Source organism: Muntiacus reevesi, chromosome 4 (assembly GCF_963930625.1).
Source record: "Muntiacus reevesi chromosome 4, mMunRee1.1, whole genome shotgun sequence".
Classification (NCBI taxonomy): Eukaryota; Metazoa; Chordata; class Mammalia; order Artiodactyla; family Cervidae; genus Muntiacus; species Muntiacus reevesi.
The window spans coordinates 125,472,387-125,493,505 of NC_089252.1; the positions used below are offsets into that span (position 1 = coordinate 125,472,387).

Consider the following 21,119-nt stretch of genomic DNA (forward strand, 5'->3'; position numbering starts at 1 on the left):
GGATTTCTGTGTAGGAACTTTAGGAAATTGAATAGTATTCCATTTCACCATCAACTAAGGTCTCAGTCAGTTCAGTTCAGTTCAGTTGCTCAGTCATGTTCTTGGCAATCCCATGGACTGCAGCATGCCAGGCTTCGCTGTCCATCACCAACTTCTGGAGTTTACCCAAACTCATCTCCATTAAGTTGGTGATGCCGTCCAACCATGTCATCCTCTGTCATCCCTTTCTCCTCCCACCTTCAATCTTTTCCAGCATCAGGGTCTTTTCCAATGAGTCAGTTATTGGCATTAGGTGGCCAAAGTATTGGAGTTTCAGCTTTAGCATCGGTCCTTCCAATGAATATTCAGGACTGATTTCCTTTAGGATGGACTGGTTGGATCTCCTTGCTGTCCAACGGACTCTCAAGACTTTTCTCCAACACCATAGTTCAAAAGCATCAATTCCTCAGTGCTCAGCTTTCTTTATGGTCCAACTCTCACATCCATACATGACTACTGGAAAAACCATAGCTTTGACTAGAGAGATCTTTGCTGGCAAAGTAACATCTCTGCTTTTTAATATGCCATCTAGGTTGGTCATAGCTTTTCTTCCAAGGATCAAGCATCTTTTAATGTAATGGCTGCAGTCACCATCTGCAGTGATTTTGGAGCCCCAAAATATAAAGTCTGCCACTGTTTCTGTTGTTTTCCCATCTATTTGCCATGAAGTGATGGGACTGGATGCCAGGATCTTAGTTTTCTTTTTTTTTTAATTTTTTTATTTTTCAGTGGGTTTTGTCATACATTGATATGAATCAGCCATAGAGTTACACGTATTCCCCATCCCGATCCCCCCTCCCACCTTCCTCTCCATCCGATTCCTCTGGGTCTTCCCAGCCCACCAGGCCCGAGCACTTGACTCATGCATCCCACCTGGGCTGGTGATCTGTTTCACCATAGATAATATACATGCTGTTCTTTCGAAACATCCCACCCTCACCTTCTCCCACAGAGTTCAAAAGTCTGTTCTGTACTTCTGTGTCTCTTTCTCTGTTTTGCATATAGGGTTATCGTTACCATCTTTCTAAATTCCATATATATGTGTTAGTATGCTGTAATGTTCTTTATCTTTCTGGCTTACTTCACTCTGTATAATGGTCTCCAGTTTCATCCATCTCATTAGAATTGATCCAAATGAATTCTTTTTAACGGCTGAGTTAGTTTTCTGAATGTTGAGTTTTAAGCCAACTTTTTCACTCTCTTCTTTCAATTTCATCAAGAGGCTCTTTAGTTCCTCTTCATTTTCTCCCGTAAGGGTGGTGTCATCTGTGTTATTGATATTTCTCCCAGCAATCTTGATTCCAGCTTGTGCTTCATCCAGCCCAGCGTTTCTTATGATGTACTCTGCATATAAGTTAAACAAGCAGGGTGACAATATACAGCCTTGACGTTCTCCTTTCCCAATTTGGAACCAGTCTGTTGTTCCATGTCCATTTCTAACTGTTGCTTCTTGACCTTTATACGGATTTCTCAGGAGGCAGGTCAGGTGGTCTGGTATTCCCATCTCTTTCAGAATTTTCCACAGTATTGTGATCCACACAGTCAAAGGCTTTAGCGTAGTCAGTAAAGCAGAAATAGATGTTTTTCTGGAACTCTCTTGCTTTTTTGATGATCCAACGGATGTTGGCAGTTCGATCTCTGGTTCCTCTGCCTTTTCTAAATCCAGCTTGAACATCTGGAAGTTCACGGTTCACATACTGTTGAAGCCTGGCTTGGAGAATTTTGAGCATTACTTTGCTAGTATGTGAGATGAGTCTATACTAAGGTCTAGTATACCAGAATTTTCATTCTGAACACTTTCAGCTCTTAAATAGTCATGAGGGAATATAAAATTCAGCTAGTACTTTCATATACTCCAAGCAAAATAAACAATTTTGAAAAGAAAATGGTTGATGCTTAACATATCTCTAACACGGGGCTAAACTTTTACTGATAGTTCCTTACATTCTCAGTCAGCGCAACCTGAGCTTCTCTTAGGAAACTGCATCTGTTATTAGCAATGCCTCGAAGTTACCCAGATGACACTGGGCCACTGTGATATTTTTTCAAAAATGACCTGGTTAAATGATCTAAACTGACCCAGTCTCACAGTAACCTCCCTCCTACAAATATTTAGAAAATAAACATGACTCCCCAAAGCAGCCCAAAACCACTAAATTCTTGAAACATGTTTAATTTCTTGAACAAGAATGCCTGAATAGTTCATCAAGTTCATGACACTGACCAACTGTGGAACCTAGGGCTGATTCTTGAATTTCTTTGTGCCTCAGTTTTCCCAGCTATAAAATGGGGGAAATAGTGAAGTTGTGTTAAGGAGTGACTGTCTGTGAGAGAGAGAGAGAGAGAGTGAGAGAGAGAGAGACAAATAGAAGCAGGGAAATAGAATAGTACACATAGCAAGCACTGTCTAAGGGTTGCCCACAGTTACCTATTATAGCTCTTGGCTCCAAAGAGTATTTCTTATACAAATACACACAGACCCACACAGACCACCCACCCCTGTGACACGCACAGACCTTTGTTCACATTGTCTTATATGTATTTTTCAAGGAGAACAGAGTTGTGTATAAGGCATGATGTTATCTCCTAATGTTGACTCAATAGAGCACATGCATTCTGACTACATCCTTGGAATTCAGCACTATTCAGATTGTTGACGAACCAAACAGTCTCATTTCAGGTAGAGAGACATGGTACGTGAGACGGAATATTAAACTCAGAAGAAGACACAGTTGTTTGTTTGCTTCAGAAGACACAGTTGTTTGTTTGCTTCAGCCTACATGTTTAAAGCCCCCAGTGAATTCTGGGTCTCCTCATAGCTTTATTTAAAAGCTCTAAGATACTTCGTTTCTTTTCAGCCAAAATGATAGAAGAATTGACATATCTTAACTACTCTGTGTTCTCTTTGATTTTTCCTTAATGTTAATGTGAAGGAACTCTTTAGAAGTTACCTCCTTTCTGAAAAAAAAGCAACTGGTTGGAAAGTAGGAGAAGAATAGATTTATTAGAGGAAATGGTACTCTGATAAAGTTGGAGAATCACTTAAAGTCAAATTGTGAGTCAAATGAACTGGCCTTCCTCAGGCAGTTTGACATGCTAAAATAAAGTAGGGTAACTTACATTAGTTCTAAATTTTGCCTCATTTCATAGTACACTGTTATAGCTAAGTTATTTTTATTTCAGTTAAAAAATGTTTAGTGCTTGGAGATATTTTTAAGCAATAACAATTTATATGGCCTTTAAAATTTGAGCAAATATAGCCAGCACTCTTATTTTCTACTTTTTCTGAATAAAATCACTTGTGCCATTATGAGGTCAGTTTAATCTTTGTTATTATAAAGTAATCAATAAAGCATGACAAAAGTGAACAGAATGAATGATGCTAGAAAACAGTTATAGGAAGAAAACGAGCTTCGTAACTGCTGACATGCTTTGTGCTATGCCTCGGATAGCTCTGAAGGGACAAAGGCGCAAAGTACTCACTGATTCCAGAAAAGTCCAACAATAAACCATCAAATGAGAAAAACCTTTCCATGTGTTTGGTGTCTCCGCATTTTACATTCTGCTCCTCTTCCCTTTCTTCAAGCCTCTCTTGAGCTGCCAGCTGGAATGTTTTGATTGAAAGCAGGACACATAAACAATTACACTTTGTGACATTTGATATAGTGGGCCCCGAAGGCTAGAGATGGATTTAGTAAAGAATATGTGGCCAGCTGAAGCCATTTGGAATGTTAGGTGGGAAAAGATTAGAACGCTGGACTTGGCAGATTCATTTTGAGTGTGTCTGGAGTCAAAATGAGGGGAAGCAGTGATCAATAGTTTTTATGCAACCGCTGTGTTCTGTGTATATTTTCAAAGTATGGGATTCATCTCATTATCAAGATCCATCTGGTAGATATACCTGGGTTTTTTTCTGCCTCATTAGATCTTGGACATGAAACTCCTAATGCTAATTCATCAATACTTCAATCTAAGATTTTACCCCAGTTAAGCTAGGGTGAAGATCATGATGGGGTTTAAAAATGGGGTTTAAAAAAAAACCTCAATTTATATGACTGAATTATTTGTATTTGCCTATTTCTACTTCTGACTGGTCCATACCTTTTATTAGATTCCCAAAGGAATCAGCTACCAGTCTCAAGACAAAAGAGAACCGTAATAGAATCTTATAGCCCTATTTTTTCAGAAATCACCCAGTGATTTCTTATTTACCAAACCCAAGTCAAGCTTCTCCACCTCCCTTTTCCCACCTCCCTCCCCCAGCCATCTGCCTGCTTCACCTCCTCCCCTTCCTCCTCTCCCCTTGCCTGCCTCCTCCTTTCTCTCTTTTGATTTATGTATACCAGATTACTATAATTGATCCCCCTTTCTAGAAATTGTTCTCATTTTCATGATTATGGAATTCACTCCTTGTTTCCCTCCTACCTTCTAGCAAGCTCCTTCTTAGTGTCATCCACTGACTGTTTTTCCTTCACCTTCCAGTGAATGAAAATATTCCTCACCATTCTCTTCTCCCCCACTCCTGTTCTTATCTGGAGAGCTCCCTTGTTTGAACTTAATAGTGTCCAGTTGGACACTATTAGCCATTCCCATCTTCCATATGCTAGACACTTCTGTTAGCTTACAGATAAGTTTCCATTAGTATAGTAAATATGCATGTTTAGAAATGCCAATTTCAACTCTGAAAATGTATCACAGATGTGTCTTCTTCTATCCATCTCTGCTGCCACCACCCTGCCAACCAAATGAACACTCTATCACTTACCTGGGCTACCACAGTTGCTTACTAACTGCTTGATTTACAACTTCCATTAAATTCCAATCTCTCTCTCTGTCTCTTTTTGCTTTCACATCATGGAAATAGAATGTCTTTTCATAATTAAAAGCTGACCACTTTAAAATCCAGCAGTGACTCCCCATTGCTGTCTGCTCTAGGTCAAAAATCTTCCCATACCTCTGTTATTCCTCTTGAGTCCCACAATGTGTCTTGGCTTCAGCAATTTTGGTATTCTCTTGACTGATTTCTCTTCTTCCTTTACAATATGCTTGTTGTTCAGTTGCCCAGTTGTGTCTGACTCTTTGTGACTCCATGGACTGCAGCAGGCCAGGCCTCCCTGTCCCTCACCATCTCCTGAAGTTTGCCCAAGTTCATGTCCCTTGTATCGGTGATGAACCACCCAACAATCTCATCCTCTGATGCCCTCTTCTCCTTCTGCCCTCCATCTTTCCCAGCATCAGGGACTTTTCCAATGAGTCAGCTGTTCACATCGGATGACCAAAATACTGGAATTTCAGTTCAGCATCAGTCCTTCCAATGAATATTCACGGTTGATTCCCCTTAAGATTGATGGTTTGATCTCCTTGCTGTCTAGGGGAATCTCAGGAGTCTTCTCCAGCACCACAGTTCAGAGGCATCTGTTCTTCACCTCTCCACCTTCTTGATGGTCCAACTCTCACAACTGTACATGACCACTGGGAAGACCATTGCCTTGACTATATGGACCTTTGTCGACAGAGTAATGTTTCTGCTTTTCAACACACTGCCTAGGTTTGTCATAACTTTCCTGCCAAGAAGCAAACATCTTCTGATTTCATGGCTGCAGTCACCATTCGAAGTGATTTTAGGGCCCCAGAAGAGGAAATATGACACTACTTCCACCTTTTTCTCCTCTATTTACCATGAAATAATGGGGCTTGATGCCATGATCTTAGTTTTTTCTTAGTATTTAGTTTTAAGCTGGCTCTTTCACTCTCTTCCTTCACCCTCATCAAGAGGCTCTTTAGTTCCTGTTTGCTTTCTGCCATTAGGGTGGTATCATCCACATATCTGAGGTTGTGGCTGTTTCTCCCACCTATGTTGATTCCAGCTGGTAACTCATCCAGCCCACCTTTTCTCATGATGTGCTCAGAGTATAGAGTTAAACAATATATTTACCTCACTTCAAAATCATGATTCTGGCTACATTATGCAGATCTCCAAAATAGTCAATGTTTCTTCACTGTCAGTAGGAAAAGTTCAGTAGTCTTACCAATCATTCCAAGTTGCAAACTTTTCTTTCCAATTTATTTACAACTCTTTCACAAAACATATACTACTGGTTCTTTGCTACGTGGAGCTCATATTTTTGTGTTTTGCCTTTATCTCTATGTGGAAAGCTAGTCTTCCATTTTTAAGCATCAAAATATTGCCTAACCTTTAGAATAAAAAGTTAATAGCAAATAATACTGCCATCAGAAAGTCTTTCCCAGAAGCCACAAGTAACCTTTATATGCAGTGAACAAAATCTTTGTTGTATATTCTTTTGAGGTAATGTATTATTTTCCACTGTGAATTGTAGTTATCTGCATATTGTATGTGCCTAACCTACTCAAGGCAAAAGCATCTTGATTGGTTTTTCCATTTTTAATTTATCATCCTGTCCTTCAAGCATCTCCATTAAAAGACACTTGCTCCTTGCAAGTAAAGCTGTGACACCTACACAGCATATTAAGAAGCAGAGACATTACTTTGCTAACAAAGGTCCATCTAGTCAAAGCTATGGTTTTTCCAGTAGTCATGTATGGATGTGAGAGTTGTACCATAAAGAAGGCTGAGCACTGAAGAATTGATGCTTTTGAACTGTGGTGTTGGAGAAGACCCTTGAGAGTCCGTTGGACTGCAAGGAGATCAAACCAGTCAATCCTAAAGGAAATCAACACTGAATATTCATTGGAAGAATTGATGCTGAAACTGAAGCTCCAGTACTCTGGCCACCTGATGCGAAGAGCTGACTCATTAGAAAAGATCCTGGTGATGGGAAAGATTGAAGGCAGGAAGAGAAGGAGACAGCAGATAATGAGATGATTAGATGGTGTCACTGATTCAATGGATATAAGTTCAAGCAAGTTCTGAGAGTTGGTGAAGCACAGGGGAGCCTGGTGTGCTACAGTCCATGGAGTCGCAGAGAGTCAGACATGACTGAGCTACTGAACAATGACAAATCCTTCATATATATGTTTTCTTTGATAAATTCCCTTGTCAAAACAGCAGCGGCATATGAATGGTGTTTGTGTTTATATAGTAAAATCCAAATTTCTCTGCATGGATTCAGTCTTTTCTGTTTTCTCTTGTTGATCACTGCTACCATGTACCATTTTCTGCAAAAGTGGACCACTAGTATTTCTCCAAACACATCACACACTCATATCTTCCAGCTCTTCTGCTTTACTCCTTATTCTTCTGTTATACCTCCCACCCCCATAGCCTATTTCTCTGAACCTTAAATATTAAGTAGATCTCTCTCTTTAGTTTTTCTATAGTGCTTTGTGCATTTCACTTATCACACTGCACTGTGATTTACTTGTTGGCCTGCCCTTTTGTCTGTCAGCTCTAACGCCTGCAATGTAGAAGTAAGCTCTAAATCCTTGATGCCAGAGTACCTGGCATAAAGTAAGCACTTGCTAAATCTGTGTTGAAAGAATAAAAAACTACATACTTATCATTTGGAATTCTGTTCATTATTTTCAAAATCCATCATGAAATTGATTTTAACCCTGCTCAAGATTTACAAATTGAAAATGTCATTGTAAATATGCAAATATTATGGAAATGCTCTTACTGATTAGGATAATTCTAAGAAACCTAATTATGTTTCTGGCCTACCCATCTGTGACAGCAATCAGTGAACTGGTTATCATATTTAGATTAAAAGCTATTAGAAAGGAAAAATACCTGTAAAGAACCAAGAAACTTAATAAATGCTAAATGCTAATGTCAAGTGACCCAATGAAATATAACAACTTTTGTCATTGTTTTAAGCTACAACAGTTGCATGCAGATAACAAATAAGTCAATCAACCAACCAACCAACCACAGTTTTATTTGAGTCCCAAGGCTGTATTTTCAGATGCACCTCATCAAAATGATTAAGACGTTTAGAGACTAAGTGGAAATTTAGGGGTATCACTTTGGATTTAGTCTATACCTCAAATTATAAGACTTGCTAAAATCCATTTTTATAATTATATCAAAAGTAAGAATGGAGTCTCAATATTTATGGTTTACCATAAGAGCTCATATCAAGAAATCTCTTTTTTTTTTGCCTTTCTTCCAGGGAGAGAACAACTGAGAAATATGTACTCGTGTTTACAGTTTTATATTGGCTTCAGATGTTCTGTACAGGCTTTTCTCTTTTCTTTAAAAATGTACACTTTCAACATTATATGTTTTTTACTTTGTAGAATAAGATTTTGTATCAATGGAATGATCTATGGATTTTAATCACAAATCAGATGGAAGACAAAATGCATTATTCCTAAATTATGAATTGCTTACCATTAGTATGAATTTATCATTGATGTGTTTGTTTTCTTTATTTTTTAAAGGAATTGCAACAGTATCTAGCTAACCTGGCTGAACAATGCAGTGCTGATAATAATGGTGCAGAGCTTCCAGTTGTAATAATTCTAGATAATCTTCATCATGTGGGCTCTTTGAGTGATATCTTCAATGGTTTTCTCAACTGTAAATACAATAAATGGTATGCTTAAAATATTTTGAATGATCAAGTATGAAAAATGGTGATCATATTTGCATTCTTGTGCCTTTATTCCTTTTAAGACCTATAGTGGATGCCATTCGGAGAAGGCAATGGCACCCCACTCCAGTACTCTTGCCTGGGAAATCCCATGGACGGAGGAGCCTGGTAGGCTGCAGTCCATGGGGTCTCGAAGAGTCGGATATGACTGAGTGACTTCACTTTCACTTTTCACTTTCATTCATTGGAGAAGAAAATGGCAACCCACTCCAGTGTTCTTGCCTGGAGAATCCCAGGGACGGTGGAGACTGATGGGCTGCCGTCTATGGGGTCACACAGAGTCAAATACAACTGAAGCGACTTAGCAGCAGCAGCAGCAGCAGCAGCAGCAGTGGATGCCATTAATTTGAGAAGCCTTCATTACTATTATACCATATTTAGAAAGAATTTCTGTGTATCCCTTATAACGTCTATTTATTCATTCAACAGCTATGTCCCAGGTGCTTTTTAGCAATAGTATTTACTTGATGATATTAACTTCTGCATGTATGATAGAAGTCTGGAAGACTATTGTCAATAAGAGAATGTTTGAATCAGAAATATTAAGAACTAGAATGAGGCTATGTGATGTGATATGAAAGTCGCTCAGTTATGTCCAACTCTTTGTGACACCATGGACTATACAGTCCATGGAATTCTCCAGGCCAGAATACTGGAGTGGGTAGCCTTTCCCTTCTCCAGGATATCTTCCCAACCCAGGGATCAAACCCAGGTTTCCCACATTGCAGGTGAATTCTTTACCAGCCAAGTCACAAGGGAAGCCCTATTATTGACTATTATCAATAACAGAATGTTTGAATCAGGGAAATTAAGAACTAGAACAAGGCTAAAGAACTGTTTCATTTTTAGTCCATAGTAAAGTTTAAATTCAGCCTTCCTATAGAAGTAAATTTATTACATTCAGATATACCTTTGTCCTTAGTGATTCTAATGTTTAACTATTTACATGAGATAAAGAGTTAAAGTAGGGTATAAAAAATCTGAAAAGATTTTTAAGATTCACTGTAGTATGATCTCTAAAAAAGAAAATGTAAGAACAACTGCATAAATGTTAGTTTCAATGGTGCAAGTGTCCCAGTTATCTCTGCTAGAAATATGAAATAATAAAGGAAAAATTAATGAATTGGATTATAAACAAAAGAATCATAAGATGTTAGGGTGGGATGAGATCCCTATGATTATTCTGTCTAATTTCTTTATTTTATATATGAGTAAACATGGGATTAGAGAGGGAAAATGATTAAAATGATTTGCCTAGGATGCCAGAGCTGAAATTGGAACCCCAAATCTTAATTCTACTTCAGTGATCTTTGTCATTTTCCAACCCAGCGTTATAAAATTACCCTTTTACAGCCTAATGTTAAAATGGAAGAATACATGTTTATCCAAATTATTTTCTGAGACAATTTTAATGTATTAGTATCTTTTACCTTTAATGCATATACATTTTCTTTTTTTTTCCCCCCAGTCCATATATTATTGGAACAATGAATCAGGGAGTTTCTTCATCACCAAATCTAGAGCTACATCACAATTTCAGGTAAAAATAAGTTGGAATTGTTTGTATTATCTCTTTTCTGTTTGCTTTTGGTGGTTGTTTTTTTCCATTTGTACACTGACGAATCGGTAACCTGGGGTGTGGAAATAATTCTCACTTCTTCTGACACTCTTTCTCAAGCAGACATTTTGTGATCCCTGACCTATAATCAGAAGTGTTTCTTTAAAAAACAAGAAAAAAGAAATGTTTTTCCTGCTCACTATGTCACAGCTAAAGTAGAGCACTTTTCTTCTAAATGTGAGAAATGTGAAGAGAGCTCCTATTTCAGGATTTGTGATTCTCCTACAGAAGAGTGCTCAGCGTGCACACTCCCACACACTGCTGTGACGCACATGAGCTTCTCTTTAGCTCAGAAAGAAAAGTTACAGCTTAGCTCTAATGTTAATAGACTGTCTCATCTCTGTGGTCATTAACATATGGCCTCCAACTGAAATAGGAACATTATTACTTTATATTGCAGAGAGAATCACTGTGGACTTAAAGTTTAATTTATATAAGGATTTCTGGGTTTTGGTTTTGATTGTTTTTTTTTTTTTCTTTTTATAGGTGGGTACTATGTGCAAACCACACAGAGCCAGTGAAAGGCTTTTTAGGCAGATATCTTCGAAGGAAACTGATAGAGATGGAAATTGAAAGGAACATTCGCAATAATGACCTAGTCAAAATTATAGATTGGATTCCCAAGACGTGGCATCATCTCAACAGTTTTTTGGAAACACACAGTTCTTCTGATGTTACAATTGGTGAGTTGCAAAATTGCAATATGCCATTTTCCAGGAACTAAGAGTACTTGGTAAAGATAGCCAGATTGGAAGTAGAAAATAACAACTGAAGCTAATGTTTTTGAAGCTTCCAATAATTTAAGTTTTCTTTTTTTTTTTTTTCCCTTCTGAAAGTTTGCCTTCAAGCTTTGTGTCTTTTCATCTGACTATTACAGTTTACCGAGGCTTCCCAGGTGGCACTACTGGTAAAGAACCTGCCTACCAATGCAGGAGACATAAGAGGATGTGGGTTCAGTCCCGGGCATGGGAAGATCCCCTGGAGGAGGGCATGGCAACCTACTCCAGTATTCTTGCCTGGAAAATCCCATGGACAGAGGAGCCTGGAAGACTACAGTTCTTAGGGTTGAAAAGAGTCAGACATGACTGAAAAGACTTAGCACGCATACAAGCATGAAACTTTGCTAACATCAACTAATGTAGACAACTATATTAGTTTAATATAGACAACTAAAAGTCAGGTAGTCATGTGAAATAAATTATATCTTTTTAGAGTATCATTTTTATGCTAAAAACAAATTTTAGCTTATAGCTCATATCAATTATAGTTATGAGAGAAGATTTTAAGATAATTTAGGTGTTTTATATTTTCATGAAGATAAAATTGAGTTATTTCTCTTGAGTTGGCATGAAGATTTTTTTTTTGAGTTTCATTTATTTTTATTAGTTGGAGGCTAATTACTCTACAGTACTGTAGTGGGTTTTGTCATACATTGACATGAATCAGCCATGGATTTACATGTATTCCCCATCCCGATCCCCCCTCCCACCTCCCTCTCTACCCAATCCCTCTGGGTCTTCCCAGTGCACCAGGCCTGAGCACTTGTCTCATGCATCCCACCTGGATGTATTCCTTCTTAAGTTGCACACAAAAAGGTCCCCTTTTCCTTGCTGTGGATCAGAAAGACATACTCACTAAACGCACAGTGTAGAAAGAATTAAGACAATTCTACAATTGGGATCAGAAGACCACAGCAGAGGCCCACTTCTGGCAAATAATAACATATTTTATATTTGACAATTCATTCCATCATAGTTTTGTCGTTTGTAAAATGGAGCAGATTGACTGGATTATGACCTTTAAGGTTTCTCCTAATACTAAAATGTTATGTGTTAGACTAAGATTTTAGTGTAAAAATAAAGGAGGGTCCTGAAGATGGATCTTCAGTAAAACACTGATAATAATTAAGCTGACCACGATGATAATTTTCTAAGAATCCTGTAGGAAGCATATTAATTCCCCCAGAACAGTGTCTAAATATGTGTTTAGATTGCTAAATACAGGGATTCTCAAAAATTGTTTGTTATTTCTTACTTCTCAGGCCCTCGACTTTTCCTTCCTTGTCCCATGGATGTAGAAGGTTCTAGAGTATGGTTCATGGATCTCTGGAACTATTCTTTGGTTCCTTATATTCTGGAGGCAGTGAGAGAAGGTCTGCAGGTATAGTACTCAATTTTCTTAACTGTTTAAAAAAAAAACAAATGGAAAAAATAATCATCCTTTAAAAGCAAAAAAACCAAAAAATCATTTTTCTGATTTGTGCAGAAAAATAAAGGCAGCTTGAAAGAACAAATAGTTTCTAATACATTTTTTCTGAGAATAAATATGTAGGAGAAAGAATTCCAACAAGAACACATCAAAGGCCAAATTTATTGCCATCAGTATTTACAAACTGTTCTTATTAGATAGCTAGTTAATTGCACAGTTCTGCATCTTATAAAAGAGGCATGTTTATATGGACCTTGGTCATTTGTTCTCTTCTTCCTTTTTTTTTTTTTTTTTTTTTTTTTAATTATGCCACACAGCATGCAAGACCTTTCCTGACTAGGGATGAAACCCATTCTGCCTGCAGTGGAAGCACTGGATCTCTAGGAAATTCCCCATTTATTCTCCTCTTATGTAATCTGTAGCAAGTAGTTTGTGCTTATATTAATAGATTCTCTGCTTTCTCAAACAGTGTTTCATTGTTTGAAGCCCTTTAACATCCCTTGCAAAATCCCTTTCTGTTTTTAAAAGTGCTCTAAATCTAAGGCATTTGATTTTTAAAAACTGTGACAGGTTGGTTTAGCAGCATCTCCGCTCCTCCCCCCTCTACCTTACATCACAAGGCCCTGCAACCACCCCTTCTATTTACTCTTAACTAAGAAATCAAAATGTGTCACTAATAAGAAAACCCTTTTTCAACAAAATATATCATCCCTTTTCCGTAAGTCTTGATTTTTTTCCTTATCCTGCGTGAATTTTTTTAAGATGCGTGTTGTATAATCACCAAACTTGTGGCAGAAAAATCCAGTCATCTTTACAATAACTCAGCCAAGGTTTAGGCAGTTTTTGCTTTTCTCTATTTCTCAGTTTTAGGCATCTCTATTTCTGGTTATCACAAGTGCTGCTAGAATTAAGATATACTTCATGTTTTTCACATTTTGTCATCTGCAGTTCTGTGTTAAGTCTTTATATCACTGTCTAAAAAAATTGGTTGTCTATTTTCCTTCATTTCACTTCCTTTCACTTCCTTATGCTTTCCTCACCTTGTAGAAGGGCATGGCAGTGATTTAGAACTAACAGGATGGTGAACGTGATGAATATTATGAGGATGTTCTGAATGTACAGAGGTAATGATCCTAGGGAATGCTATCGACTGGTTCTACCTCAGATTTAAATAACTCAGTTTCATATTTTTAATGGTATGAGCCAAACCAGCCTGAGAAAATGTCTCCAACAAAGTTAAAGACTGTGCCAAAAGTTTTTATTTCCAAGTATAACATAGCACATGTCAAGATTCCTCTAAAACTATTATGCTATCTCAGAAGTGAGTTGGGTCTCTTGGTTTCAATTATTTGTTCCAAAAGCATCGTATATTTGTATGAAAATTTATTTAAAATATCCATGAGGTCATGATTTTTAAATTAATATTTAAATTAATTATGTGTTCCTCTAGATACTATTTCAGCATTAGTAAACTACTTTCCAAATCTTTATATATTAAATTTTCCTTATTTTGTATTCACTTGCTAATATATTGAAAGAATTAGAAGGGTTTTAAAAACTCAAAAACAGTAGTAGCTAAAAATCCTTAAATCTCATTTTTTATAAGTATGTAGCATTTTTAATGTTCAAATCATTATTTATAAAGCACCATCCTGAGAATTACCATTCTATAAAAGTTCCCTTTAAATAAGTCATAATCACTGAGATAATACCAGTTCCCCAAGCTGAGAGATACTCCAAAAAAGTTTTTTTTTGAGGAGGAATAAAAATATCTCAAGTTTTCTGCTGTGGTTCTGGATGTTTGTTAGTAGGTTAAAGTGAAAGTTGGATCAATCACAACATAGGGAGTAGCTGAGGCTTGGGGGGAACAGAGGTGGCAGGAGGCAGATACAGCACTTTGAGAAAAAAAGGAAAACCCTTTGGTGAGTATAGAGTTATCATCACTACTGAAGGATATGCTGGACTGCAAGACTGTTGGCAGATGATGTTCTTGGAATGGTCCATATATGACTTCTGGAGGAACAAAGAGAAATCACATATGTCATGGACCATTTTCTTGTATCTACTAGCAACAGAGAACTATGAACTGGAACAAAAGGTGGAAAAATAAAGCATGGTTGCAAAGATGAAAATCTGAGTTGAGAGGAATAGAATACTTTCTCTTCAAATGAAGGCTGATGCTTTGTTGGGGAACCGTATGGCAAATACTCTTTGCCAGATGTTCTAGTTCAAAAAAACACTGTGATGCACTGGATTCTGATTTTTACTCTGATGATTCTTTCTTGAAATGTCAGCAATCAGATCATTTCCTTCTGAATATTTAAATGTCTCTTCTTTCATTTCTTTTTCTATAACATCTACTTTACTCTGAAATACAGAATTGTGCCTATTTACCTTTTTATTGGTCACCCCCAATTTTGCTGTCCATGATGACTCTGTACATCATCAATTGATTCTGCTAGACTTTCATATTCTTTTTGCAATGTTTCCGTCCCAAGATTTATATACTTTCCCTCAATTAACTTAAGTTGTGTAGCAAGTTGTATAGCAATCTATGTAGATTTTTAACTGAGAGACAATTTCTACTCCAAAATAATAGAACTATTTAAAAAAAAAAGCTGATTACTACCCCTACTGTTATCCCCTAGATGTACAGATATCAAGACCTGAACTTTTTTCCCTTAAGGCAAGCCTGCCACAACCCCAGGCAACTTCCCCAAGAGAAACGCAAAAGACAGTTCCAAGCAGACTGTGGGCCTTTCATGGCCTCCATATCCGCCATTTTGTTTTTGTCTCACGGAAGCACAGCAAATTAGATGAAAGGCTTCACGCTGGTATTCGGTGCCGTCTGGGACGGAAGATACACCTAGTAACTAGGATCGCCCTCAGTAGAGTAGGAGAGTCCATCAAAGAACTAGTATAGCTTTGTTACTGCCCTCTACTCTTAATTTTAACCTTTCCTTCTGTGCCTCTGTGGTTTGTACTTTTTTTTTCCCCCCAAGCCCACCAACCGCTGTCCCCTCAGTGTGCTGTTTCTAGTTTGGTTTTGGCTTTGCTTCCAGTTTAAAATTTTTTTTAACATCGCTTGTGTTCACCTGCCCTCTACTCCACTACCCATATTTTAACCGGGCTTTATAATCTCTTTCTTATCAACTTTATTCTTCCAGAGGAGTTCTGACAAAGTTTTCATTTCCCATAATTTTCCCCTGTACTAGTGGTCTTACAAACAAATATCTCAAAGAAGCTTTAATAGGAAGCAATGAGATTATAGAGGAAATTAATCTGACAGAAATGGTTGTCAGGGGAAGGATGGTTATTTTCAAGGAAAATCTGAGTAGAATGAAGTACAGAAAAGAAATCTCTTTTATTCATCGTCTTTCCAAAGTATACTTTAGTAAATAAAGGTATTTAGTGTCTAGCATGAATCTTTTTATTTCTCTATTACTGGAACTTTCCTTTCTCAATGTTGAGCTTTCATTTATTTTGTAAAATTGCTAACAGATAGATGTGGGTAGTCATTCTTCATGTATTTAAAATAAACCTCCCTCATGCTCTCCCTCAAATGCTGACCATCTATTCTAGATGTTCAGATTTATTTTGTCTAGCCTTCCAAGTTTAAAGTGAACTCTACAGACAGATAGTTTAAAATCTGGAAAATAGCATACGCACACTTCATTCCCCTGAAAGTCCCATAGGGACTCAGTGTGCCGTTAGTAAGTCACCTCCATACTGAACAGAGATGCAGGGAATTCCCTGATGGTCCAGTGGTTAGGACTCCAGGCTTTCACTGCTGAGGGCCTGGGTTCAATCCCTGTTCTGGGAACTAAGATTCTGCAAGTTGCATGGCAGAAAAAAAAACAACAAGAAATTCATTTTATATGTGCTAAATATGTGATCACTTTTTAGATGTATGGGAAACGAGCACCTTGGGAAGATCCCTCCAAGTGGGTGCTTGATACATACCCATGGAGCTCAGCTTCTCTGCCTCAGGAAGGCCCAGCATTACTTCAGTTGCGACCAGAAGACGTTGGGTATGAGGGCTGTGTATCCACGAAGGAAGCTACAACCTCAAAGCACATTCCACAGACTGACACAGAGGGGGACCCCCTGGTGAGAAGCTGATGTTTGATTCTTCCTGTCTGATCTTGACCACAGTGTGCAGTCACTAGTATGTAGTCATTTGCATCAGAGACATTAATTCGTTTTCCTGGGCAATATTTGAGATTGTCCTGATGTTGGTACTAAGTTTTCAGATTTTTACCTTTGGCCTACTTTCATTGGGTGAAACTCTTAAAACAAAAGACCAAACTTGTATACTTAAAAATAATCAAAAACATTTAAACCAGGCTGAACTCTGAGGCCATAATTTTTCTTTTACTAAGCAGAAGATTATATAAATAAATAAACTTCAAACATTGCAGGACTCAATTCATTAGGTATCTAAGAAAAAGCTGAATTTTGTTCTAAACTTACAGAAAAAGAATATAATCTATACTTGAAGAACTAAAGAATATTTGACATATATCAATTTTACATTTTACATATAAAATTTAGTCTAACTAAATTTAGGATTAGAACTCCATTGCCAACAGTAGAGGAGAATGAACTGACTTGGGAATCAGAGGGTCATTATTCCCTGCCTTACTCAGATTGCATTCTTGGAAGTCATACTATAAGTCAATAAAACCCCGAAGCATGAATACTCTGGAAATACTAAGTACATGCTGTTCTTATAAAATAACTTTATTTTCATATGTACTTTTTAATTTTAGAGATGACTTTCCATAAATCTGTCTCAAATGTAATGTGTTTGTTAGCTTACTATTCTGGCTAAAGAAATCACTGAATAACCAATACAGTAAGAAGACATTCTGAGATAAAGGTCCTTATGTTACTTAAACAGAAAAGGAAATGATTAAATCATAGTCTGTAACCATGCCTAAAGACATAACATTATGACTTGATACTTTGTGGAATATCCTTACACTAATAACCACAACACATATACATCATTGTCATTTCAGTTGACCATTTTGAACATCTTGGAATTTACATGTGAACCATCTGATAAAGTTTCATGATTTTTTTTCCTGATAAAATGCATGCACACAGAAGATTTTCCATACTATTTCAAAAAGTTCCATAAAGTCACAGGAAATATACGTTGACCTACTTAGAGCCCAGGAATCTCTTATTTAGGACATTTGATCTAAACTATAAATTTCTTGAGGCTTCCCTTGTAGTTCAGCTCGTAAAGAATCCCCTTGCAATGCAGGAAACCCCACTTCAATTTCTGGGTCAGGAAAAACCACTCAAGAACGGATAGTCTACCCACTCCAGTATTCTTGGCTTCCCTGGTGGTTCAGCTGGTAAAGAATCCACCTGCAATGTGGGAGACCTGGGTTCTATCCCTGGGTTGGGAAGATCCCTTGGAGAAGGGAAAGGCTACCCACTCCAGTATTCTGGCCTGGAGAATTCCATGGCCTTCCAAAGAGTTGGACATGACTAAGCAGCTTTCACTTTCATAAACTTCTTGAGGACCTGAACTCACATTTTTATAACAAGTGTCTGGCCCTTTAGCTCATACATAGCTAAATAACTAAACAACAGTGGTGGTGAAATTGGTTTGAACTCCACAAAACTGTGACTGTACACTAAGTAATTCCTGATCAGTTCAGTTCAGTCGCTCAGTCGTGTCCGACTCTTTGTGACCCTGTGGACTGCAGCACGCCAGGCCTCCCTGTCCATCACCAACTCTGAGTTTACTCAAACTCATGTCCATCGAGTTGGTGATGTCATCCAACCATCTCATCCTCTGTTGTCCCCTTTTCCTCCCACCTACAGTCTTTCCTAGCATCAGGGTCTTTTCAAATGAGTCAGTTCTTCGTATCAGGTGGCTAAAGTATTGGAGTTTCAGCTTCAGCATCAGTCCTTCCAATGAATATTCAGGACTGATTTCCGTTAGGATGGACTGGTTGGATCTCCTTGCTGTCCAAGGGACTCTCAAGAGTCTTCTCCAACAGCACAGTTCAAAAGCATCAATTCTTTGGCTCTCAGCTTTCTTTGTAGTCCAACTCTCACATGCATATGTAATAGAGAAAAAATAAGCCTTACAGTACAAATATGGTTTATTTCTTCTGAATTTTTTATAATTTCCAGTTCTCTCTTTGCAGTTTATCATACAGTTCCTGATAAAGGTAAGGTGTTTACAAGGTTTGTTTTCAGGGTTATTCTATAGAGTATGGGATGTTTAGGAGATGTCCCAAATTTTCCCAGTTCACACAGTCCTGGTGAGCTAAACCCATTAATCATTCTTTTCCCTGACTCCAGATGTCTTATCTTCTGCTTTAGAAAAGGGATCAGAATGTCTACATTCTGAATGAGAATTTGGTTTAAAAAAAATCTCCAGTTCCTAACCTTCTGCTTCACTCAAATTTTAAAGAACAAGGGGTTGTGACATTTGACATATTAAATAACAAAACCTTCTCACCTAAATATCTGTGAATCAGGCACATTCTGATTGGGAAGTATCTCTCTGTGTTTATTGCTCAATATTTTTATAATGACTGACATAAGTTAAAAACATATTTGCAGTCCAATCTAAATCAGAAGTACTCAGAGAAAACCTCATTGTCAGTAATATATTTTTGACTTTGAACAAGGATGTAAGTTTTTGGCACATCTCACAGTATTTAAAAATATAATGTGTATTCATCATCAACAGACTCATTCATTCAATAAATATTAGTAAATAAGTATGTACTCAGGGCTAAATCCTGGTGATCATAAAATCAATATCATTTCTGACATTAAGAAGCTCATAGTCCAGCCATGGAGAAAGATAGCTACAAATGTAAATTACAGTGCAATAATGGTAGAAGTATATTCTAGGTAAAGGTGTAAGTCTATTGAGGAAGTGGTTAGGATAAAGCTCCTCAGAGGAAGAGAGGCTTGAGGTAGGTCTGGAAGGATGAATAAAAGTTCATGAATGAATAATGAGGTTGGCTAGAGACGACGCAAAATCTAAAAAAACAGCAAGTGAAACATGATGAAACAGTACAATAAAAATAATGAGTTTAGAGAGCTGTATATAAATTTGTGGAATTAGAATAGAAGGGACAGAAAGAATTAAAGCTACAGAAGTCTACAATTGATATGTCATGTGAAGCCTTGTTTATCTTGTAGGAAGTTAAATTTTTACCACACAGAAAATGGGGAGCCGCCAAAGATTTTTGGGCAAAGGACTTATTAGATTTTCAGATCACCTTGGTAATAGAATAGAGGGCAGGTTAAGGGAAAGAGGATAGAGGCTGGAAGACGGGCCTAAGTGTAAATACCAGGGACGATAAGGACCTGACCTGGGTGTTGCAAGTGATAGGCACTGTGTTTATGACGATGGGTCTGGGAAAGAAGCAGGGGAAAAGAGCATGAGGAAATACTTGTGTAGAGAATAATGATCCACCCTGATTATACCCAGTCAGACTACTGACTGATGTGAACCTTACCTACCTCCTTTGACTCGAATGTACAAAGCAACTCTCTGAGAAGGCATGGTAAATCCTTTGTATGCATTTACCATGAATCTGAGACTTTGAACTTATTTTAATGGAACATATTTACTATATGGCACCATTTTCAAAACCTAAGACTTTAATGATACTATTATTATACCGTAAAACTTTATAACAGTCAGCTTTCAAGTGATTTCAAATATTTGTAACTAAACTGAGATCGAAGCATAAACTTGAAAGCATTTCTATTCTTGAAAGGTGCTCAAAACAAAAAAATTTTTTTTTAACAAATTATCTTCACCCAGATGCTTGAACATACAGCCAGCTACTTATAAGGCAGGGACTAACAAAAGAAAGGAAAAAGGGAATGTGAATGTGCATGAAGGTAGGAGTGTGTGTATGTGTTCAAGAGAGACAGAGAAGGAGAGGGGGAGAGAGAAACACTACGTTGATGGAGATATTTAGCTTTTTGACTCTCTGGGTTTAAGAGGTTATCACCAACTACTTTCATATGTTTATGTAGCTAGTTAATAAATTCAGGGAATTGGAAAATCATGTTGAAAAATATTGTCCTAAAAATGTTAAAATGACTTTAAAATATGCTCTACCTATAGCTTCTTTGTCAGAAAGGCATTCTTGCTGGAATTGGTAATTACCAGTGTGTGATTTTGGAGAAGGAAATGGCAGCCCACTCCAGTGTTCTTGCCTGGAGAATCCCAGGGACGGGGGAGCCTGGTGGGCTGCCGTCTGTGGGGTCGCACACGGTCGGACACAACTGAAGCGACTTAGCAGCAGCAGCAGCAGCAGTGTGTCATTTTATTTCACAAACTTTTTTTTTTTAATTAAACACATATTTAACACTGACTATATCGGCAAACAGAGCTTAACATATGACTAAGGAATCCTTTTGGATCAATCCTTTCTATTGGATCAGTTTCCCTAAATTTTAAGTTGGGGGGAAAAAAGAACATCTTTGATTACATAATAAATAGTAAAAGTTAGCATGCATTAAACAATATAAAGATTATTACCATTTACAGAAACTCTTGATAAGAAAACAAGTCCATACCCTCTCGAATATGTACCAGTTTTTCTGTGCTTTCTAAAACTGTCAAATCATTTATTCACAGTTTGCTTTTGAACACTATTTCTTTATGCATCTCTACC

General features: G+C 37.5%; 1 protein-coding gene across 5 annotated transcripts in view; it reads left to right on the forward strand.

Annotated features, from left to right (window-relative positions):
- NAV3 (neuron navigator 3) overlaps positions 1-21,119 on the forward strand; it is an 888,057-nt gene that overhangs the window by 863,468 nt on the left and 3,470 nt on the right. For all 5 annotated transcript variants that reach the window (XM_065934132.1, XM_065934129.1, XM_065934130.1 and 2 more), the window contains 5 exons: positions 8,404-8,558; positions 10,084-10,155; positions 10,720-10,916; positions 12,275-12,393; positions 16,348-16,551. In XM_065934132.1, the coding sequence (XP_065790204.1) occupies positions 8,404-8,558; positions 10,084-10,155; positions 10,720-10,916; positions 12,275-12,393; positions 16,348-16,551 (747 nt within the window). The remainder of the gene's footprint in view (positions 1-8,403; positions 8,559-10,083; positions 10,156-10,719; positions 10,917-12,274; positions 12,394-16,347; positions 16,552-21,119) is intronic.